This window comes from Tricharina praecox (assembly GCF_024521635.1).
Source record: "Tricharina praecox strain CBS 144465 chromosome Unknown BZA05scaffold_18, whole genome shotgun sequence".
Lineage (NCBI taxonomy): Eukaryota > Fungi > Ascomycota > Pezizomycetes > Pezizales > Pyronemataceae > Tricharina > Tricharina praecox.
The window spans coordinates 501,648-523,557 of NW_026250420.1; the positions used below are offsets into that span (position 1 = coordinate 501,648).

At 56.0% G+C, this 21,910-nt stretch overlaps 10 protein-coding genes across 10 annotated transcripts; 4 read left to right on the forward strand and 6 right to left on the reverse strand.

Moving 5' to 3' along the window:
• The first annotated feature begins 14 nt into the window (after positions 1-14).
• On the forward strand, positions 15-1,388 carry BZA05DRAFT_375731 (vitamin-D-receptor interacting mediator subunit 4-domain-containing protein). Its single transcript, XM_051481798.1, has 3 exons — positions 15-322; positions 397-647; positions 702-1,388. Exons 1-3 carry the CDS (start codon positions 175-177, stop codon positions 1,137-1,139), a joined length of 837 nt encoding a protein of 278 aa, XP_051337987.1. The 5' UTR covers positions 15-174; the 3' UTR covers positions 1,140-1,388.
• On the forward strand, positions 1,389-2,295 carry BZA05DRAFT_403104 (ribosomal protein S5 domain 2-type protein). Its single transcript, XM_051484166.1, has 2 exons — positions 1,389-1,634; positions 1,701-2,295. The coding sequence occupies exons 1-2, from the start codon at positions 1,457-1,459 to the stop codon at positions 2,231-2,233; spliced, it is 711 nt and encodes a 236-aa protein (XP_051337988.1). The 5' UTR covers positions 1,389-1,456; the 3' UTR covers positions 2,234-2,295.
• Positions 2,296-3,510: 1,215 nt separating this feature from the next.
• BZA05DRAFT_403107 (transcription factor IIIC subunit delta N-term-domain-containing protein) lies at positions 3,511-6,546 on the forward strand. Its single transcript, XM_051484167.1, has 6 exons — positions 3,511-3,680; positions 3,757-3,883; positions 3,949-4,315; positions 4,383-4,522; positions 4,586-4,882; positions 4,940-6,546. Exons 1-6 carry the CDS (start codon positions 3,570-3,572, stop codon positions 6,241-6,243), a joined length of 2,346 nt encoding a protein of 781 aa, XP_051337989.1. The 5' UTR covers positions 3,511-3,569; the 3' UTR covers positions 6,244-6,546.
• A 960-nt stretch (positions 6,547-7,506) lies between these two features.
• Positions 7,507-8,666, reverse strand: BZA05DRAFT_403110 (uncharacterized protein). The gene has a single exon (XM_051484168.1). It carries the CDS (start codon positions 8,251-8,253, stop codon positions 7,939-7,941), a length of 315 nt encoding a protein of 104 aa, XP_051337990.1. The 5' UTR covers positions 8,254-8,666; the 3' UTR covers positions 7,507-7,938.
• Positions 8,164-9,549, reverse strand: BZA05DRAFT_89990 (uncharacterized protein). Its single transcript, XM_051488777.1, has 4 exons — positions 8,901-9,549; positions 8,645-8,797; positions 8,560-8,586; positions 8,164-8,461 (listed from the first exon to the last, which is right to left on the reverse strand). Exons 1-4 carry the CDS (start codon positions 9,278-9,280, stop codon positions 8,410-8,412), a joined length of 612 nt encoding a protein of 203 aa, XP_051337991.1. The 5' UTR covers positions 9,281-9,549; the 3' UTR covers positions 8,164-8,409.
• On the reverse strand, positions 9,550-10,429 carry BZA05DRAFT_89989 (uncharacterized protein). Its single transcript, XM_051488776.1, has one exon. It carries the CDS (start codon positions 10,368-10,370, stop codon positions 9,819-9,821), a length of 552 nt encoding a protein of 183 aa, XP_051337992.1. The 5' UTR covers positions 10,371-10,429; the 3' UTR covers positions 9,550-9,818.
• A 2,567-nt stretch (positions 10,430-12,996) lies between these two features.
• On the reverse strand, positions 12,997-14,473 carry BZA05DRAFT_475227 (uncharacterized protein; the record flags this gene model as incomplete). Its single annotated transcript, XM_051488174.1, has 2 exons — positions 13,662-14,473; positions 12,997-13,596 (listed from the first exon to the last, which is right to left on the reverse strand). Exons 1-2 carry the CDS (start codon positions 14,079-14,081, stop codon positions 12,997-12,999), a joined length of 1,020 nt encoding a protein of 339 aa, XP_051337993.1. The 5' UTR covers positions 14,082-14,473.
• A 976-nt stretch (positions 14,474-15,449) lies between these two features.
• Positions 15,450-15,787, reverse strand: BZA05DRAFT_446438 (putative 40S ribosomal protein S29; the record flags this gene model as incomplete). Its single annotated transcript, XM_051487077.1, has 3 exons — positions 15,450-15,458; positions 15,520-15,619; positions 15,726-15,787. The coding sequence occupies 3 exons, from the start codon at positions 15,785-15,787 to the stop codon at positions 15,450-15,452; spliced, it is 171 nt and encodes a 56-aa protein (XP_051337994.1).
• Positions 15,788-16,253: 466 nt separating this feature from the next.
• Positions 16,254-16,736, forward strand: BZA05DRAFT_446439 (Apc13p protein-domain-containing protein; the record flags this gene model as incomplete). Its single annotated transcript, XM_051487078.1, has 3 exons — positions 16,254-16,291; positions 16,336-16,484; positions 16,573-16,736. 3 exons carry the CDS (start codon positions 16,254-16,256, stop codon positions 16,734-16,736), a joined length of 351 nt encoding a protein of 116 aa, XP_051337995.1.
• A 1,089-nt stretch (positions 16,737-17,825) lies between these two features.
• On the reverse strand, positions 17,826-19,709 carry BZA05DRAFT_403127 (uncharacterized protein; the record flags this gene model as incomplete). The annotated part of the gene is made up of 7 exons (XM_051484169.1): positions 19,605-19,709; positions 19,471-19,537; positions 19,267-19,371; positions 19,166-19,206; positions 18,971-19,088; positions 18,624-18,915; positions 17,826-18,532 (listed from the first exon to the last, which is right to left on the reverse strand). Coding segments are annotated over exons 1-7 (1,015 nt in total), but the record flags the coding sequence as incomplete, so codon positions are not given.
• Positions 19,710-21,910: the final 2,201 nt, after the last annotated feature.

The following is a 21,910-nucleotide window of genomic DNA, read 5'->3' on the forward strand; positions in this document are numbered from 1 at the left end:
AGTTTGAGTTGTGTCTGGCCGCTCCGGTCTGTACCCATTGAGCGTGGGGGGAGTGCCAAGCTAGGAGCTCAACCGGGAGAGCATCATCAATCAACAAACGCGAGCGCCATTGCAACCACCACCACCACCACCCACCTCCTCCGACCCCACACCACGCCATCGTCTCGATACGGAATGGACGCATCGGTCTACAACGCGCTCGACAATCTGGAGCGCAACATCCAGCAGCTGCTCGAGTCCGTAGCGTCGTACAACCCCTCCCCGGCCGGCGCCGTAGCGCTCGTGCAGTCGGACGATGAGCTCACGTTGACGTTGAAGAAACGTGAGTCTCCGCGCACCTTCCCTTCCCCTTCCCCTTCCACATACTGATCCGTCTTATCCTATGCCCATACATAGTGGAAGAGCACCAGCAAGCCACGCAGCGAATCCTCACACTCAGTGCGACCAGCGCCTTGCTCGACTCGCAGCTGACGTCGCTGCTGTCGACACTCTCGGCCGCGCGCCAGCAGCTGCTCGCTACCCCGTCAACCCGCTTCACAGTCCCCCCGCGCGAAGTTGCTTACAACGACCTCCTCGCCTACGCTGCGAAGATCTCGAAATACTCCCGCCCGTCGAATCCCGCCGCCTTCCGGAAGCACGCCAGCGCTGTGCTGCCGCAGTTGCAGGTGCAGCAGCTAGAGGAGGGGGTGGGGGTGGGGGAGGGAGGGGGAAAGGTGAAGGTGGAGGAGGAGGAGCAGGAGCAGCAGGAGCAGCAGGAGCCGCCCCCCCTGGGCATGTCAGAGGAGGAGTTCACGTCGCTCGATCCGTCGGGGAACCTACAGTTCACGCCGTGGCCAAATGAGATCTTGATGCGGCAGGGCGCGCTACAGGCCGTTGGCCCGGATGGCGTGCCCGAGGATATGGTGCCCGAGGCCGAGAGGAGGAAGATCGAGGAGGAGGGGGAGAAGGTGCGCAGGGAGATGGAGAGGGTTGTTAATGGCGGACCGAGCGACGCAGACGAGAAGGCCCGCAGGAATAGTGGTTATGCACACCCCGCCCCCCAGCGCGATAGACCCCCCGCTCCTCTCCCGCCGCCACCGCCGCCCCCGCAGGGCTCCCTCACGTTTGATTTGTGGCAGGATGAGGGCGATGATGATTAGGCGATTAGGCCCGCGGAGTGGGGGATACCATGTTTTCCAATTCTTCTGTATGCAAGTTCTACTGCGAAGTCGGGCAGTCGTAATGCAATGCCACTGCACCACTGCTATATATGTAGAACTTAGGGCGACGTCCCGCTTCGTTCGTTCGTTGATCTCGTGTGTAAATCAAGCTACAATAAGAAAGTCGCGAACCGACAACTTACAAGGCTAAGGCTGCGGCTCCCACTCCAACTAAACTCCACATCCTACCACCGCCGCCGCCCATCAATCTCACCCACCCCACCACCCCACACCACCACAACCAAGCACCGACGACCATGGCCATATCCGCAACGCTCTCGCTCCTCCCGCGCGCCGACGGCTCCGCAACGTTCAAATGCGGCCTCACCAGCGCGATCGCCTCGGTCTCAGGACCAATGGAGGTGCGACCGCGCGACGAGCTACCAGACAAGACATTTATCGAGGTGATAGTGCGGCCCGCGGTGGGTGTCGGCGGTTAGCATCTCCCTCCTTCCCCCCCACCCTCCCCCCCACTCCCCCCCCCCTAGCTAACACCCGCAGGCACGCACGAACGCGCCCTCGAATCGCTCCTCCTCTCCGCGCTGTCGCCGCTGATAATCCGCACGCACCATCCACGCACCCTGCTGCAGATCAATGTGCAGATTGTCGAGGCTGCGGATCACACCGACGCTACTGCGCTGCTGCCCGTCGCTATCAATGCTGCCAGTCTGGCCCTTGTTGATGCGGGCGTGCCGTTGAGGAGTTTGTTGGTTGCTACGACGGTGGGGTTGGATGAACAAGGCGGGGTGATGAGGGGAGAGGGGGAGGGGGGGAGGGCACAGGTGGGGAAGGAGGGGAGTAGGCATGTACTTGGGTTTGCGAGGGGGGAGTGTGTATTCGTTGAGAGTCTTGGCACGTTTGATGAGCAAGGGTTTGCCAATGCGCTGCTGTGGGGAAGGGAGGAGTGTGCTATGGACGGCGGCGGTGCGGAGGGGATGGGGGTGGACGGGAAGTGCAAGGCTGAGACGGTGGGCGCCGTGGTTCGTCGCGCCGTCGAGAGGAAGGTCGCTGCGGATATGAGGTGGAAGGAATAGGAAGAGTTGAAGAGTTGAAGGGCTACTTTCTTGATTTCTTTCGGGCGGGCGGGCGGGGGGATACGGCGTTCTTGTCTTGCGGGTTATTGGTGGGAAAAGTTTGCTTGCTTTGTGAGGGTTGGAGTTGGATCTTCGTATCATGTTTTTCCGTTGACCGTCATTGTGAAAGTGCTGGTTGTCATTACCACGGTACTTACGCAGCTTGATCATCTGCGCCATGCTATGCTACATGGTCGACCGCTGCTACCCTCCAATAATATGCTCCACATAATATCACCATTTCAGTCCTCAAGGTTGTAAAAACACGGTCCAGACTTTAAGGTTCACATCTGACCCCCGGGGGTTTCTGAGGAACGGCTGCTGTTGTTATGCACTCGTGGGAAGTATTTAGCCGATGCGAGATCAGTGTCAATTCTCGAGGCACATTTTGTCTGTACGGGCCATGGAGCGTATCGGATGTACTCCGAGGGAGTCACTATTTTTTACACACGCCCGGTGTTGGGGGGATTGATTATTGCAGCGCACGAAGCACTTCCCTCTTTCTCATATACGGTAGTACCAGTTGCGCCGCGGCTGAGTACGGATGGGCCGGTAGTTAGCACAGCGTTTCTGCTGCTGGACGAGGTGCAACAGTAAGGTGGAGCACCTGTTAAATCAAGCGTCCAAAGACCCGGCGCTGCCCTGGTAGGTAAAGGCAGTTCCTCGCCGTCTCGTTCTATCTCTGGCTCTCGCTCTGGTGGAGTAATGTCTTGCTCCTATGGAGCGCTTCGACATCTGGAGAAGAAGGAAAGCCTTGGATATGCCTTTCACAGAGCTCCGGGAGTGAGGGATGGACATGAGGGGAAAGGAAAGGGGAGGACATGGCACTCCGTTTAGCTGGTGCAAAGAGGAGCTTACCATCTGGTAAGATACCGTAATTTTGCTTGCTTAAAATATAGGGTTCCTTTGTCCAGCGGGAGCTTGTATACCAGTAGCGGGTGGCTGCGAGTGATGTGCGCTCCCACTTCGAGTGATATACTGTGAATCTGTTTCCGCCGACCTTCGACGCCTTCAAAACCACCGCCGACTCATCGCCATCTCCATCACACCATCCGACTCACCTTCCTTTTTCTCGGCGCCCTCCCTCCACCACAGTCCTCACCGCCGAGATGCCACCATCATGGAAAGAGCGAACCGGCAACCCAGCGCTGATACGCCCTTTAGCCCAACCCCACAAGATCGTTACACTAGACGCATCTAGCGCAGGTCCTTAGCTCCCCCATCACCGCCACTACCACCACCGTCGCGTATTCCCGCCGAAACGTGCGCTGACAGTCCCACCCTGTATACAGACATCATGCTCAAGAACGTGCGCCTGCGCCTGTTCCCGACGACGACGTACAATTCTCTCGTGTGGAGTGCCGAGGGAGCGCTCGCACTCGCCGCTGGGGAGAACGTGGTTATTCTGGTAATTATCTTCTTTTTTTCTTTTTTTCTTCTTTCTTTTTTACAGGTAGCTGATCGACGCCCGAGCGAGCGCACAGGTCCCAAAACTCACTGGACAAGATGGCCGGCAGACCGACAAGAAGTCGCCGCAGTTCTGGCACACCGTCGCCGACATGCGGCAGCTGATCATCGACGCCATGGACGAAGAGATCAAGCCGGCACCCGGTAAGTTCCATTCCATTCAATTGCTTCCCCCGCCAAACACAATCCGTTCACTCTGACGTCTCCAGCGCGCATATACTCGATCGGCGAAGAGCAAGGCCCGGGGTACGCATACCAGATCGCGTGGTCGCCGCTGGGGATGTCGCGCTACCGCCGGTGCCTCCTCGCCGTCATCGCCACGAACCACAAGATGTACATCTTTGAGCCGGTCGGCCATGTCGGCAGCGACATGAGGGTCCTCTACGATCTCACGCCCCTGTCGTTTAAGTTCCAGGACGAGAAAGATGCGGACGAGAAAGAGAAGGAGATCAGGACCCGTCTAAGATCGAGGTGTATGGGTATGGCTTGGAGTCTGGCCTGCAGGACAGACGAGAATCGCTGGGGTGAGTCGTTGATCGCCGTGGCGAACGATCATCTCGAGATGATATTTTTTAGGTGGGTTTTACTGTCTGGTCTTTGGCACGGGAAGGGTGAGGGCTAATGAGGTCTTGGGGTGATGTAGGATCGGACAAGGCTTGCAGGAAATGGTGGCCGTTCTTAAGCCTTTTCCCGCACGTTATGTCGCGAAGTACATTGGCACGCGGGCCACGCACTTCAAGGCACTGCGCTGGAGCCCTTGGAGACAGTGCGACAAGAAGAAATGTGAGTGTTATTTCGTGTGTGGGGCTATATCCAAAAGGGCAGGAGTCTGATGGATTTACGCAGACTACGCTTTCCTGGCATACTTCTGGGACGGCAAGGCAGTGGTGTCGAGAGTGACCCTTGATGTGGAAGATGCTTCGGAGCCGCAGGTCTCGATTGGTTCGGAACCAATGCTGCTCGGCAAGGCAATGTCGAACTTGCATCCCATCTTCTCGGTGGCTTTTGCTCCCGAGTTGATCGCGGGCCGGATAGTCGCTGCGTATGCCGCTCAGCTGTGTACCGTGGTGCTGACCTTCGACGAGGATGGATCTATTCTGTCGAGGGAAGAGTTCGAGAACACCTTTGTCGAGAGATGTTCAGGTATGTCGGGAGAATTGTGTTCTTGTCGCGATCAGACGAGTTTAACCTGGAGAATAGGCCTTGACTTTGCACCAACGAATGAACCCGATACCGTGATAGTTCAGGTCCTGACCAGCCAGGGCAAGTCACAGATCATCACCTACAAGATCCCCACCACAGCGTCTCCGTCGCCCTCCGCTTCTACCTCGACGATCCAGGGCATTGCGACGGTCCAAGGCACTGATGACGCAGCCATAAAAGACGCACCTACCGAAGAGCTCGAAAACGTGCAGACTACCTGGCCCATGACACTTGCAGAGATGAAGCAGGACTACATGTCCGAATATGACATTACCAAGGCACAGGTACGCACCTACGGTCTTGCCGTGTCACCGCTCGGTGGCATCACCGCCATTGCCGCTAGCTTCCATCCCAAGGTCAGCCTGGAGTATACCACGGCGCACACCGAGAGGACGACCTTGATCTTCGGATTCGCGCCCGGATCGAGCGGGTGTTGGAGCAGTTTTGGGTTCACCCCCAAAGGCGCACTGCCAAATCCCATCACTACAGCCACCGAGGCGGTGATCCTGGAATCAGTGGCACTGGGCAAGCCCTTCACGTCGCGCATCCACGCAGCCATTTCGGCCGTGACAGCAGACGGAAATCCCCGCTTGGAGGGTATAACCTTCACCCCCGGCGAAGACGAGGAAGAGTTCCTGGCGAAGCACACGCTGCTCTCCAAACCGCTCAACGCGCTCCGCTACACGGCCGCGCTGAAGCGAATCGCCCAGATGAACCACAAGTACGAGCTCCTCCCGGAGAACCCGCACATCATCGCCGCGTCGATCGTGTCCGCACTCTCCGTTCCGCGCGACCTCTGCACCGACGCCGATTCCAAGCGAATCCTGTACTCCCTCGCGTGCATCGGGATAATGGGGCTATACTCCTCGTCGATAATCCTGGGCCTAGCCGAGTCCGCCTTCACCTGGCTCAGCACGCACACGCCCGACGAAGTCCGCTTCGACCTCGAGCTGAGCATTGTCGCGATGCGCCGCCGCGCCGGCAACTCCGACGAACTGCCCGTCAGCGTCGAGAACGGCTTCGTCAGCTCGTTCGAGCGCTGCGTCATCTGCGCCGCCGGCATGGTCTGGCGCGATCTCAGGATCGCAGAGTGCACCGCCGGCCACAGGTTCAGCCGCTGCGCTATCACGTTCCTGCCAATTACCGATCCCATGGCCACCAGGGAGTGCTCGGTGTGCGCGCGCACAGTGCTCGGCGCTGACGTCGAGGATCAGGAGGTGGCGGGACTGGCGGCCACGGTGTTTGGTGGCTGGGAAACGTGTTTGCTCTGCGGAGGCAGGTATTGGGCCGAGGAGAGTTGATGGATGATGATATTCATCATACTTACTGCCATTTGACGACATATGTTCAGTATGCAGCCCTGTGGTTACAGGATGTGGTTTAGCGTACATAGTAGCAATGAACCCTGTCGTCGATCTCCCGCAGTCTGAGTTTTTGTGGATCGTGAAAATTCCGTTCGTGAAATGTGCACAACCTCCGTAGATCAGCAGTGAAAGATGTCGAAGCATCCGTCAAGCACGCATGTTTCGTGTAATCCCGCAAGGGTACGAGAGTGGTGGAGTTCCGCAGCATATGTAGACGCCAGCGCACTCACCATACCGAAGAATCCCTCCAACGATCCGCCAGCTTGTATAAGTGCTCTGTGTAATCGCTATCTATGGAGTTATTCTTTCTCCATGTAGAGTAGAATCCTTAAAGTAAGCCTTACCCCTGCCTTTCCTTGCGCACAACGAATGAGCAGTACGAGGCCGAAGGGGTGTGCGAATCCCCATTGACCCTCCAGGCGCCGCCTCCGCCCGCGCCTACACTTCAAAGAGCGCTTTTCCGCCTCAGCAGACTCCGCGCACGGCTTGGATTACCATTCTCATTTCCGAGCCAAGCCTGGTGAAGCCTTAGAGTGGTTGTGATTGGCCAACAGCATCATTCCAACCCCACTGCCAAGCCAAATCACTCTTTGAGCTCCGTTGTTCCCCACCTGGCACCAGCAACACGCGCGCTTTCACCCACCCACCAAGCTCCAACCCCGCAACACGCGCAACTCCGCAACACGCGCGCCGCTCCTCGCTGCCCAGCCCAGCCCAGCCTAGCGGCGATCTTGTTTTGCCCGTATTCCACACCACCATCACCACCACCAACAACACCACCACCCGCACCACCACCACCACACCACTGCCACTACCCGCACCACCACCAGCAATCCAAAATGTCCACCCAACCGCCGCTTCAAGTACCTCCCCTCGCCCCACCCCGCCCTCCCCACCCTCCCTCCCTCCCCTCCCACCCTCCCTCCCTCCCCTCCCACCCCGCCGCCTCCCCACCCTCTCCCATCCCGCTGACACCCCCCAGGCTCCACTCCCCCCCAAACCCCCCGCCCCCTTACCCACCGACACTACAACAACAAACGACAAAAAGCGCCCCCCACCATCCCCGTCCCCACCCTCCCCCACGTCACCCACGCCCGCGGACCTCGGCCTGCCACTGTCGTTCGGCAGTACCAAGCGCGCGCGTGGCGGAGCTGAAGATGCGGCATTTTATCGCGGCGCTGGTGGGGGCGCGGGCGGGAGAGGGGGTGAGAGAGGTGGTGCGGGGGGGAGAGGGGGTGCAAGTGGGAGAGGTGGTGGCAGCGGGAGTAATACCGTTCTCGTTGGGGTGAGAGGCGCAACTTCCGCTACGGGGGCAGCGGTGGTGGGTGAGGGGGTGGATGGCGGGGCGCAGGAGGGCGGGGAGAGGGGTGGGCGTACGGACCGCGGTGCTGGTGGGAGGGGAAGGGGAAGGGGTGAGAATAGGGGTGGGAGAGGCGGTGGTGGCAGGGACGGCGGTGATAGCGGCAGGGGCCGTGGCGACAGCTGGGTGGAGTATCCGTGGGTCAAACCGAGCTTTACGCAGAACCCGTGGGCGGCGTTGGAGCGCCGGATGGGCGTGGAGAGTGCTTGGTGCGAATGAGATTGAATGAGGAGTGAGTTGAATGATACCATGTGAATGATGATTTGCACGTGCTATGTACAGGAATTGATTCTGCTCAGGCGGTAACAGAAGGGGCGGATCAATGTCTTCACCGAAAGACTGAGGTTGTGATTAAAAGACTGCGAATGGAAACAAGTACAAGTACACATGCCGCTAGCACACCGCAACAAGGCAAGGAGAAAACAATGGAGCCACCCCGACCGTACGAATGAATTGAACAAGCAGGCAAACCAGTAGAGTAGTAGAGTAGTAGGCAGAGCCAAGTAAATATCATCGCAAGCACAGAAAAACGTGGTATGTAGCAACAGAAGCAGCAGAAGCAGCAGCAGCAGAAGCAGACAAAACATCGACTCCGAAAAACAACAAGCGGAAAGCCCATGCGCCGGAGCCAAGAAACACCCTACCCACCGGCCCAAATCCAAACTGCAAAACAAAGAAAAAGAACCTTCCGCGGGAAGGTGCGTTCCCGTCCGCCATCCCGTTGCCGTCGATCTGTGATCTGTTCATGATGGCGGCGGGATTCGATCACGTGCCATATTGTATTCTACCGGATATCTGCAGCGGAGCGGGTGGACATGTTAGTCGTGGACAGCAGACGAGCAAACAGAACAGACAGCAAACGGGTCCATTGTCATCGCCAGGGAGAGACTCACTTCCGTTCCGTTTTTTGCTTCAGAACCCTAGACGGAGAAGGTTAGAAGTTAAAGGCGCAAGGGGATGTGGGATGGGACAACGTACCTGACTTTGCGGTGCACATAGTCCAGGTCCGCCTTGACTTCCTTTGCGATCTTCATGCCCTCGACGAAGCTCCTACGAGTCTCCGCGAGCCGTGCCTGAGCCTCCTCCTGCAGTGCGATGAGCTCCCGAGTCTTACTGTTGAGCATACCGGACCTGTATATTCGGGAGAGGTTAGACAGGGGACGAGACTCGAGCGAGCGAGCGAATGAAACTCAATGGCATCAAGGAAGGGCGAGGGGGTGGGGAGACTATATACGTCTGAGCTTGCATGGCCAAACTGCGATCCAATTGCAGCGGATCGAAGGCGCCAGCCAGTCGCTGCGTCAGCATGTCGACCATGTCGACCTCCCCACCAGCCAAGCTCTCATCCTCGGCGCTACCGGCATAGCTGGAGCTCGAGATGGAAGACGTGCTGATGCTGGCGGCGCGGCCGTAGGATGAGGTTGGTGACGAGGCCGTGTAGGGAATGTAGCTGTTGTCGCCGGGAGAGCCGGAGGAAGGAGTGTGTGCGTGGTGGTGGTGATGGTGCGGTTTTGGGAGGACGTGGTGGTCGTGCGGAAGGCCAGTGTAGCTGGGCGCGCGAGGACGTGATGAAGGCGGCGGTGGTGCGCGGTGCGAGTAGTGGTGTGAACTCATGGAGGCGATTGGGGGAGGGGGGGTTTAGGTTTGTGCTGGGATTCGGGATTCGGCGAATTGGTGCTGGCTTGCTTGCTTGCTACTAGTAGCTTCTGGGGTTGCTTGCTTCTTCCTCTTCTTCTTCAACTGACCGACTGCACAGAAACAGCCCTCAATCCGAGCAGAACGAAAACACTGGAGAATGGAGAGATCAACAGCCCGTGGGTGAATAGCTGGACGGAGAGACAAACAACCTGACTGGCCGACTGGAGGAAACGGAGAGGAGGGAAGCGACGAATGACTTAAATAAGGAGCTGAGTAATGCCTGGTATGTATACAAGAACGGTAAAGATGCGAAGCTGATGGTGCGATAGAACAATACAAGGAGGTAATAGACGATGAGGTGAGGAGAGAGCGAAGCAAGAGAATGACAAGCAGGATCCGGGAGGAGGGGGGGACAGTGCGTTCGCTCGTTCGTTCAGCCAACAAGACAGACAGCCGGGACCGGACTGACAAACTACCACCACCAGCAGCAGCACTATTTACCACTATCACTACCCTATAGCCCCCGCTTGCCTCGTCTCGCTGCAAGAAGTTCGGGGGAGGGTGGTGGTGACGATAGGACAGCAAGCCGGCTGCTGCTGGGCTGTTCCCTTCCACGGCGTTTCAGGATATTTCTGCCTGGATTATCGGGCCGCCGTAGGGAGCGGAGTGGAGGTGAAGGTGGAGGTGGAGGTGGATGTGGAGTTGAAGGCGGAGGTGGAGACGGAGGTGGAGGCGGAGGCGCGCGCGGAGGTGAGGCTCGAGGCGATGTGGACCAGTTCACTGGAGACGGCGAAGCATCATTCACCAGTGGTGGTTGCGAGGTGACGAAGATAGTACCTGGGCGGGTATCGGTGCGAGGGAGGGAGGCAGAGGAGGACAGAGAGCGCCCGGGGTGGGGGGTTTGCGTGCAAGAGCTAGGTACAGCACCGTACCTACCTCTCTTCCCTTCCCTTCGGATATGACGAAACGGGGAAGCAGAAAGTGGAGAGGAATTGGGACCCGACAGGCGCGGCAATGCAGTCTGGCGAATTGGTGCGCATGGAAGTGAACACCACCGCCCACACATATGGCATGGCCACCCAGTTGGAACGGGGAACTAGGGATGGGCCACCACCTTTTTGCCGCTTGCACTTTTTGGAGGGAGGGTGTGCGGAGGAGGGCGTTTAGTTACGCACTGCTGAGACACGGCCGAACGATTTTCGATTCAATCACAGCCCCACGCCCACGCTCGATAGAGTTGCGAGCATCTATCGTGGCCATGAGCTGTCAAGACTCAGGATGAACGGAAAAAGAAAAGAAACGTGGGAGAAAAAAAGTGAGGGAAAAGCAAAAGGGAAAAGGGAAAAAAAAGTCTATGACGATCTCCATTTCACAATCTGCTCGACAATCTCCAGCCGATAGTTACGGCAGACAGACCACACTCATCTCACCAGCTCGCCGGCTGGCTGGTGGGGGGCTAGAACGGCCAGCAGCACGCCGACTCTGCACGCAGCGAAAAGCATCACGAATTCATTCAGAGATCTCTGCCAAATGGCAATGTAAGTTTCCAGCTGTCAAAAGCACACCTACTCATCCGACGTCCAGATGCAGAGTTATGATACGTAGCCTACCGCCACCCACGTCCCCTCGTTCTGGCTGAGGGGCTACATACCGTTGACAGGGCGTCGAACAAACACCAAACAGCGGGCTACGTGTAGCATCCGGTCCTGCACAATGCCAGTCCAGTCGCAGGGAGGACGATCCGAAGGGGAATAAGCGACTCCAGTTGTTTTGTTTCGCTGGCCCTCGGCCCACCCCTGCCCGCATGATGAATCTGCTGAGATATGATGTCCCGCACATGGATAGTTACTCTACAGGGGTATCAATCTGAAAAGGACGACACGGATTTCTGGGACGGCGGACACATCGATATCGCTGCCTGCCTGCTGCCTGCTGCACGTATGTATGGGTCAAGCGGGACTTTGCTGCTTGCTGGCTGCTGGCGAGCGACGTGCAGATTCTGGAAAACTCCCCGCGTACTTGCCTGTGCCAGTGAGTGGTGCACACAGTACCGTAGATAGCTTTTCCGGGGAAGAATGCCAACAACGCAGGAGAAGCTTCCCTCCCTTCTTCTTCCTTCCCCTCCAAACCATGCAGCCCGCCGGCAACGTGTTCTGCCGTGGAAAAAAAAAGAAGAAAAAGAAGAAAAATTTCAACAGTATTTTCGCGAGCGGAGGATGCGCTGTTCATCCATCTTACACGTCGTCGTTGTCCTCGTCGTCGTCAATGTTCTGCTTTGTTTGCTTTTCTGGGCTGAACCGATGCTTCCCTCTCTGAGTCTCTGGGCGGACGACGGAAACCACCGTTGCATTTCGCTCGTCCGTCCGCAATAGTCACTTGCCTTGCAGCATCATCACGGGTCGAGGGCAATTCGACAACAGAAACAGGACCCTCCCTAGAGGGCCCTTCTTCCCTTTCTCCCTTCCTTCCTTCCTCTCTCCATCTCTGCATGCTCACGTGTTGTACATCCCACCCTCCCATTCACCAACCCATCCGTCCACATCCACGACCACAGCCTCGGATTCTCGGTATCGCGGTATCACGGTATCGCAGCTGCAATCTCACCGCCTCACCTCCTCACATATGTATCCCCACACACCTAGCACACCCAGTACCCAACCCACGGCGCTGACTCCTATTACGGCCATCGTGGTTACATGTGTGGGTAGATGGATCATGGAAGGGCGAGTGTTTCGGGGAGTCGAAGGAGACACCCCCGGCCTCCGGGGTGACGGGGCCTGGAAAGTAACACGTGACGGGAGGGTGGATAAGTACCCAGACAAACATCCAGCTCTCCCAGTCTATGATACATATGAAACCCTCGAGCTCCAGCAGCAGCAAGAACCGCTGGGAAAGGCGCAAGTAGAGGTGTAGCTGTAGCTGTGCTAGATACGGTACCTACATACAGTAGGTATCAGTGTATCGGCCGTCTCCGCCACCGCCCGTGGGGTCGCCTGAGAATACCTACCTCCTACCTCCTACTCTAAGTGATTATGGTCACGAGAGAGAGAGCGCGCGGCTGGAATATCCGAACCGTGGGATGGGACCTGAGATCGCACTGACGGATGGGTGTACTCTACTACTCCCCGGATGGATGGGTGTGTGGCCGTACATACCCATTGGGAAGCTCGGCTTACAAGTATAGTATAGGTAGTAGAGTGGGGTGGGCTCGTCGCTCGTCGCTCGTCGCACGCCGTGAGATTTTGTGGTATGTATTGTACTCATGTATGTATCAGCGGTGGTATGTATCAGCGGTGAGGAAATACTACAGGCTTCACCTTGCAATTGCTTATTCCCTAGGTGCGGTTTTGCCACCGAGGGAAGGATGGGGGTCTGTGCGAGTGCGGCGAGCGAGGAAGGTTGAGAATCCTGTCAGCTCTGGCTGGCTGTGATGGTGGCTTGAGTTTGGAACTTTGCGTGGATGTGGGTGGGTGGGTTGGTGGGGTTGGTTATGCTTGGAAGAGTGGGAGAGAGGTGGATAGGTTTCAGCCTCTTGACTTTGGAGTATCTTGGAAGCTTCGGTGATGATTCACATTGAAATTCGCTGGCTCTGGTTGAAAAGTGACATGACTGGAGTTGCATGACACAGCACTCGGCATTTTACGCATGGAAACATTCGACACTGTTCGCGATAGCATTATTACCGCCTGCGTCTAACTTCTCTTCCCCCTCCCTCTGCCACCTCCCCTCCCACCTCCCTTCCCACCACCCCTCCCACCCCGCTTCCCACCCTTTCCTCTCCCACCACTCCCGCCCGTGATGCTCTCCACATCCCTCTTACTCAGCACCAGGGCACCATCCTTAAACCTCCCAACACCGGGATTATCCACGCCGGCCATCCCGCCCCTCTTCCGTTTCTTGAACTCCTTAACCTCCTTCTCCAGGACGATGCCAGACTCCTTCGCCTCCCTCCGCCGCTTCTTCTCGCGCTCCACTTTCTTCCCCTCAATCCCCTTCTTCATGTGCATCGCCATCTTCTGTGGCGCCACATCCCGCTTCCCGCCCAGAGCTTCGATCCGTATGTTCAGCGCCTTGAGGCGCGCCGCGCCAGTCGCCTCGAGCGACCCGTCGCGCCCGCCCTCAAGCAGATGCGACTCGCGGAGCAGCTGCTGCAGCGCTAAGTCGTTCTTTAGGTTCAGCGCCTCATCTTCGCCCGCGTCGTCGTCTTTCTCTTCTGGTGATTTGCCGTGGGCGCGGCCGGCAGGTGCGGTGGTCGTGGGTGTGGGCGCGAGCAGTGAGGGCGGTTTCGAGGACTGTGGTCAATCAATTAGCCTTCCCATCTAACCCCATCCCATTAAGCTGCGCAGTGAATACGTACCATAAACGCCCTCTTCTCCCGCTTCGACAGTGATTCTGTTCTCCGCTTATCAGCGCCATGGAACACTGCCACAACACCGTCATCCTCCCAGTCGTCCTCTTCGCTGTCATCCCCGCTGTCCTCATCCCCACTGTCCTCTTCATCGTCCTCCCCCTCACCCTCCAAGCCATCGTCCTCATCTTCGTTGGAGCCATCATCAATCACCACCTCCTTCTTCCCCTTGTCCTTCCCCTTTGTAGCGGGTGTAGCAGGCGTAGCAACAGGCGCCCCCTCCAGCGCCCCAAACCGCTCCTCAAAATGCCGTCGTAGAGCGTCTCTTGCTGCAGCTTCAGCTGCCCCATCTTCCCCGTCCCTGTCCCCATCTTTGCCGCCGTTGTCGGAGGGCGCCCGGCGCGTACGTTTTGCTGGTCGGTCCTTCATTGCGGGTGTACGTAAAAGCGTGGTGGAAATATGCAATGAGATTGGGGGAGGTGGCGGGGGGATGGCCGTCGGGGGCGGTGGTGCACGGGAGTGTGGGGCGGGGTGGGGAGAGCAAGGCAGCCAAGCGAAGAAATCGAGAAAATTTTAAGGTGCGGCTCTGTGTGCTGTCGGTCGCGACTCGCGCTGGGTTAGCGGGATTGGGCACTGGCGGGGAAGGGAAAGGGGGGACGGGATTTGCACGTGCTCTGTAGAACTCCGCTCATGCCGTACTTACATAATTCGGACCGGCGGATTCTTGTGGCAGGAGAGGTACCAGGAGCTGTCAATAAGTGGTGCCTCACACCATTACGAACTATAAGCACTAGTCTATATAAGGAGAGCACTCAGCCAGGTACAATGAAATAAGTGAGTGGTTGTGACTAAGTTGCTTGGGGGAAAACGCTAAGCTGTATGGGGAAAAGACTGGTGAGGCAGCACTTACCCTTACACCCGAGTACAATGACTCTGATATGCACATTCTCGACTTGTAGGCCTCATCTTCGAGAAGGTACGGTAGCGCAGTTCGTCCTAAGTTTCAGCATCTAGGGAATCTGTGCGTAAAACCCGTTTGCGGATCGAGGCATATAACCGATGCTACTCGTATATACCTTGAACAATTGTCTTCCCGTGAGTCGTCGACAGTGCTTCGGAGGAAGGACACCTTTTTTGGAAGTTTAACATCCCTCATAACGCAGCACTCGTCGCCACGTTGAAGTCTTCTATAAACTTACTCGCAAAGCTGACAGTCTGGATCTGTAACTGTCATGATTTAGGGTAATAAGGTTGAATGTAACGATGCTTAGACGGACAGAAAAAAGACAAAAAAAGGCTGGCACATGGATATCGGGAAGTGTGCTTCACCATAGTCGAGATTGGCTGTATGCGGATAATGGTGAAACATACGTAGAAACAAGGCTGACACGCTTCGTTGGAACGGCGAGCGTTTATCGTTGGAGCTATCGTTACGGCTGGAGAAATGAGAGCTGCGCGCGTATACGAAACCGCGAGCTTTACGTGTCGTTGCCAGGTATTATCACGGCAATAATCTGACGAATCATGATCTCACGGCGCCCTCCATCTGACGGTTTTGATGAAAGCAATCCGTCGCCCAATTCACAGTATTCCAGCTCGTACCACACAACGCAGTAAAAAAAACAGTCGAAAGTTTGTTTAAAACCAATTCAAGTCTCCCGTGGTGAACAAGCCGGTTTTTTTCCCCTTCCTGATGACGAACAAACAAAGTGCGAGCAAACGAGAATTTGTATTTTAAGATGCCCCCCAGCCAGAACTCCGAATGTACATCATCGTCGTCGACAGGTAATCGATCGTTTACCTGTACTGTTGGGGTGTCAATCGCTGTCGCTCGCGCGAGTGGAGGAGTGCGTGGGTGGGTGCGTACCTTGATGAAACCGATGTCGGTTGACTTCTCACGGAAGCACTGACGGCAGACGTTGAGTCCGTACTTGCGGATGAGACCGGCCTTGTGGGCACAGACGCGGCTGTAGTTCGATGATCCGTCAGTTCAATGTTCGAGAGCTAGCGCTTGGAGGAGCTCCGGGTGTGGTGGTGATGGTGATGGTGATGATGGAGGTGGGGGGTGCCTACCATTGCCTGCTTCCCTTTCCGTAGGTGCGGGGACGGGAGTACCAAACGTTCTCGTGGGCCATGGTGGGTGTTTAGGTATCTGCAATTCCAGTCTCAGCCCACCACCCTTCATTCATCCCAATTTATCCCCAATTTCCCCATCCCATTCCCATCCCGCATCTCGCCTCCCCACTCTCTTTCTCTCTCTCTCCAAATTCCTCCAGATTGTCGGGAAAAATAACATACTCGTTTTCGTGTGAAGAAACGGTTCGGTCGGGCGGCGGGGGTCGTTTGGCGTTGGTCGTTCGGTCGGTCGTTCGGTCGTCGGTCGTGCGTAAGGGGAGGGAATTCTTGTGTGTGTGCAAGAAAGACAGGGATTGTGGCGTTGGTGCGATTTAGCGGTTGTGTGGTGCGTCGGCCACAGTCAGCGAGGGCAGGAGCCCTTATCGCTCAGCTCGCGGAGCCGCATCTCTTATCGGCGACTAAGCGGGGGAACTGTCGCGTCCTCCCGCTCAGTCCATACAACACAACAGAGACGCGTCGAGCAGTATGGTATTTACGACCCCCTCCCACCCCCTGCCCGAGCTGTGAGATATATGGACTGACAAGAGCAGTCTAAAGATTCCGCCAGAACGCACGTCCACCTGTCTTCCGGGCGCATCGCGGACCTGTTCGAAGACTTCTGTCGCGACAAGCTTCCGGACGACGACATCTACGTTCCTCCGCACCACCAGCCGATTAATCCCGAAGATGAAGACGACGTGATCCCCGACCAACACGGTACGAACTAGCTGCCACCGCCACCACCCCCCTCCCTTATTCATCTCTTCCCCAACCCCTCGGCTTGCCGCTGACGCGCTACAAACAGCGGCTTTTGGAATCGCCCAGGCGCAGCAGAAGAAGCGTGAGCCGGCGTGGAAGGATCTCGGACTGCAGGACTTGATCGAGAGATACGCGGGTGCGGCTTCGTCGGCGACGGGATCCGGCTCCGGTGCGATCGGTATCGATTCGCCTAGGAAGATGCCGAGATAGGTGTTTATGGCCTGTGTATGGAGACGGGTTGCGCGTAATACTCTATTGATACCCCTACTTTTTATGCATTTTTTTCGAAGTTGTTTCCACTATACACCGGAACGTAGCCAGCGCTGCTTCTACCTGGGGCATTTCGTGGTGATGTCGAGGGTTTGATCGTCATTGATCTAAAGAGTGGGGCAGAGCAGATATGAGGTGGAGTGCTTTGCTATACGGAAGAACTTATCATATCAAGCGCTCAACGCATGGATATGGATATAGATATGGATTTCGACAGCCGTAGGCTCAGCAAAGATACTTATGTGGTAATGAGTGTGAGTGTGTATGAGCCCAGTGTTCTACATACCTAGTCCAGTCCAGTCCGTCCGGACCTATGGACGGGACTGGAATACTTCCCGTCCGTCCGGAGGTGTGTGCTGGACGGACTAGGTAGTCCACCGGTAAGGTCGGATGGGACGGACTGCAGTCGACTGCAGTCGACGACCAAGAATGATCAGTGAGGTTATTGAGGGCCATTCGCGCGCGGCCGCCCCAATGTGGTTCCAACAATTTCAACGACAATATTGAACAACATCGCCAACTCAGTCCCCGGAAGTTGAAACCGGCCCATCATGTCAATGCCCTCACTATGCTGGCTGAGAGCTGGGTAGACACTTTCGGTCCCATAGACTTAATAGTCGTGTATGAGGTATGCGCTGAAAAGAGCAGCTTTTTTCACTGTTGGACTGCAGTCGACCCCCATCCGGCGGACGGGATGGACTACCTACTTTTATCCCGTCCTCCAAAAGGAACGGACTTATCCCGTCCATGATCCCGTCCAGTCCGTCCGAGTCCGGACCATGTAGAACACTGGTATGAGCTGTGGCAACACTGTACAGCGGGACGACAGGGCGATACGGTACCTAACATAAGGCGGAAGTGTTCGGTCCGTGGACTCCCCGGTTACATAGACACGTGCCGATGCCGGATAGGAACACGGGACGAGTGATGTCCTCACGGGCGCTCGACCGGGGCGGCATACAGAAACCAGGGTAACATAATACCGGATAGATTTGGAATATTCCGAGCCGACTCCTGACAATATGGCGACAGCCCACCAGGCTTCGTCTATGTCCCCCCGCAGGTCTGGCAGGAACGACAATAAATTGATGTTCCCTCTCTCTCTCTCCGAGTCCCTGACAGACTCATATCCAGCATGTCGAGCCACCTACCAGGTGGAATTATTTGGATCATTATTTAATATGTATGTACATTATTTTCCCATCCCCGACCTAGGACGAAAAGATGGACTGGGGGAGGGGGGCGCATCATCGTTTCTCGTACAGTCCATCAGCCAAATCCGTACAAAACACATGCACAAACCGGGCCTGCCGTGGAGCCTGGCTGTGTATATCGCATGGTAAGAATCGCCCCCGATGCCTCCTTAACGCCGAGGGAACAAGCAATCCGTCGACGGAAATCTCTAATCAACCCTCCACCGCCGCCGTTCCCTCATACTATACTATCGTTCCTTCCGCTGCGACTATCCCTCGTAGCAGCCACGATCTGATCGGTGCTATCCGAGTTTGTATTTTTCCGCGAGAACATCTCCATCTCGACCAAGAAATCCGGCGGTATTGTTTGCGAATGTAGCCGCGAATGTAGTGGTGGTGGTAGAGGAGGAGGTGGCGGCGGTGGCGGCGAGGTCAGCGCCCGCTTCCCCCTGATGATCAGCTGCCGCACGGCAAATAGGCTCGTTGTGATCAGCGTTAGGTTGCACTCGATTATGGCGTACAGGCCCGAGGTGGTTGCTTCCCCTGGATAGGTGGTAGGTATGTTAACGGAAAGTGCTGGCAGAGGGGGGGGGGGGGGGGGGGAGGGGGGGACCCGGGAGGAAGGTGTACCTACATGTGAAATCATAGTTCTCCCAGTTGAAATCCAGCAACCACTTCAGCCGTAAGATGGAAGCCACCACGGCGATGCCGCCAAATAGCAGCATGAGCACAATCGTGATCTTGTCTCGCCGGGGTATGTTGATGGCGTAGATCACCGGCAGCGGCATGCAGTATATTACCACTGAGCCGACGAGGTTGCACCCGGCTTGGATCGCCAGTATGTCGTTCAGCCGTAGGGGACAGCCACTGGGGTAGTGCAGGACATCCCAGGCTTTGGAAATGGGATAGCACATGAATATACTTACCTGCAGAGTGTCAGTGTCAGTGGGGGTGAGATAATTGGGGGAAGGGGAGGCGTACGAAGAGGAGGATGATGGTGTAGATTATCACCACCCAGCTGGTGATCTTGATGCAGCGGCGGTGAGAAGGCTCCACTGATAATCCGTAGTAGAGTGCAAGAACGCTGAGCTTCACCGTGCTGGTGAGTTTGGGCTCCGTCAATTGACTTGGCCGGTGCGATATGGCTATCGATTTGCATGCGGTTGGATTCCTTACCATGGGGCCAAGGCACACGCAAAACTGGTGGCATATGCTAACTGAGGTTCATCTCATGTCAGTGAGGGACTCGGAATAGGTATGATGACCGTGGGACGAACCTTGAGTAGCCCCTCATAGCTCTGCAGAGGAACATCTTTGAGGTGCTTCCCGTAACCTTTTTCCAGCGAGAGGACCGTTAATGTCGAGTAGCCAAAGTTCACAATCTGGCAATCAAGGATCAGTAGGTGATTTGTATCCTTTCAGTAGGCAATAGTGAGGTGAGGTGAGGTGAGGTGAGGTAAGACAAGGTGAGGTGAACATACAACGGCGATGATAGCCAGCCAATCCTCACGGCCAAAGACCTTCAGTACACACGCCCTACAATATACTCTGTCCTCGTCTCCAGTCAGCGCCAAGAGACCTGTCAACACCAGAGTGAGCAATCCACCAGACTAACCTCAGCCCGACCACCACGGTCGACAACACCAAGAACACAATGAGAGTTCCCAAGAGTTTGGGAGCTCTGTTCGGGACGTTAGTATCGTCCATCCTTGAAGAGAACAGACAAGCGAGCACATGGCATGGGCATTCGCTACTTTAAATACCAAGCTCATTTTCAGGGGAGGGGGGGCGAACCAGAGCGCGGACTTTACCGAAGGCTGGCGATTCCTGCATTCCTGCATAACGTCGGCTTGTCCGGTAGCGAATTATGCAGAATCCGAGCGGATGCATAAGGCTAGATTGAATGCTCTCGTGCATTAGAGTCTGTAGCATTGATGCAGGAGTCTACACGGTGCCAAAGTCCTACGAAGCGGCTCTCTCAGATATCTATACCTACATGCTCTCATCTACGAACCGCCTCATGTAGATCCAACCAACCTACGATCGATGAAACGTGGTGATTCTCGCCCACACGGCTCTTCTATTACCCGCAGCCGACGTGGCGAGGAGCGTGAAGCCGGCTACGTATAGGACCATGGTGCTCGCTTGGATAATGACGGAATAACCAGGGACCCGAGTCATCCGCCGGGAGGTGGAAACCCGACCTCGTGGGGCCCACAGAGCCTCGGGTGAGAGGCGAGAAACGCACCGGGACGCGGGGTAGTTAACGGAGGTGGAGTGCTTCGACCTTGGGGCCCGGTTTTGCTTGCTCGTCTTGTTAAGCTCTGGGCTCTGTTTTTTGCTTGTGATTAGATGTTGCAATTGACGAGATATCTGCAATATTGATCTCCCCGAAATACGACTCCAACACAGTACGAATCATTAGAGTACTTGGGACCCCATGCAGAATGTTTGAGAGTCTCCGGGACCAATACCAAGGTTTGCGGTCTTAGTCGTGCGTTGCTAGCGAGTATGAGGAGATGATTGTATGTACGATCATCACTTCGCTTGGTGTCCATTAAGCAGACTGGGAACTTTACTAGTAGGTATTGAGGGACTAGTTCCCACTGGCGATCACACCAAAAGTAAGGCTTGTAGAGCACTTACGGTATATGGCCATATATCACAACAACTTCTGGCGATAACAATATCAGAGAAGTTTACGCCGAGCACCCCTGCCTACTTATGAAGGCCAACATGTCATTTCATTTTTTTGTATGCATAATTTTGGCGACAGAGTGGCTGAAGGGTATATGTCATATGCATTGCCCGGATCTCCCTACATAGCAGCCGTCAGGCCGAGAGCACGAAACAAGGGCCTTTCCACCACGAATGTTTCGGATCCGCACACCCCAGCACTGGAAAGCGACCTGCCATACCTTCGACAGCCCTGGAAGGCTATTATGTATGTAGGGGCCAGAGCGGAGGCAACGGTACGTAAGCAATAGCTGTAAGAGACGGTAGATATGGAGATAGTATTGTACAATCGAGGAGACGGACATGCCACTTTTCGCGCCACCGCCGCTCAGCCCACCCAGCACCGACGGTCAGTTAACCAAGTCCGAGGCTCGAGCCCATCCGATAGACTGGGGCGTGGTGAGAACCGGGCGCCGAGGAGGAGTTGGTGGTGGCAGAGGGAACGGGTGACGGTGGAGTCAGAAGCGACGGAGACTCGAGAGGGACAGGGACTTGGGACGGATGGTGGCAAGAAGCGGAGGATGGACAGGGTTGGATTTGATATCTGTCATTTCTCCCCATGTACCTACTAGGTATAGCCTGCGATGGAAGAGGGCTGGGCGGAGAGAAATATGTATTGGACATAGCAATGGAGAAGTTGAACCCAGTGCCCACGTCGAGCATTCAAACGAGGTCGAAGACAGTACTCATGATCCGACGAAGTCGAATGCAATGACGATGTAACGAAAAGTAAAAAATAAAAACAAAGAACCCCTATACCTCACTCTAGTACGGTAGGTAGTGTGTTCAAGTCTTATGTTCGTGAGATATATCCTGTCCATGACGTGGTCTGCAAACCGGCGCTTGACGATCTCGGGAGACTCACAGACTTGACACACTGAAGCAAACATGTGGGGGAGCTAGGGTTCCGTACTAAGCGTACCGATTGGTTGCCCAGTACCCGCTTCTCGTGCCGAAGATGGCGTGAACTTTGGCAAATACGGAGACCGAACTTCCAAGAACATCGTTTGACAGTTGACTTGGGCAAACGTTTCAAAAATACCCCCCGGCCCGGCGCACTGTTAACCAAGCAGTGGAAAGCATAGTACGGGAAATTATCTTACGTATGTCAATCAGGAAGAGAGAGAGAATGAGAGGGAGCACGCATAAGCACGCGACTGTCACCGGTAGTCACACCAACGTTAC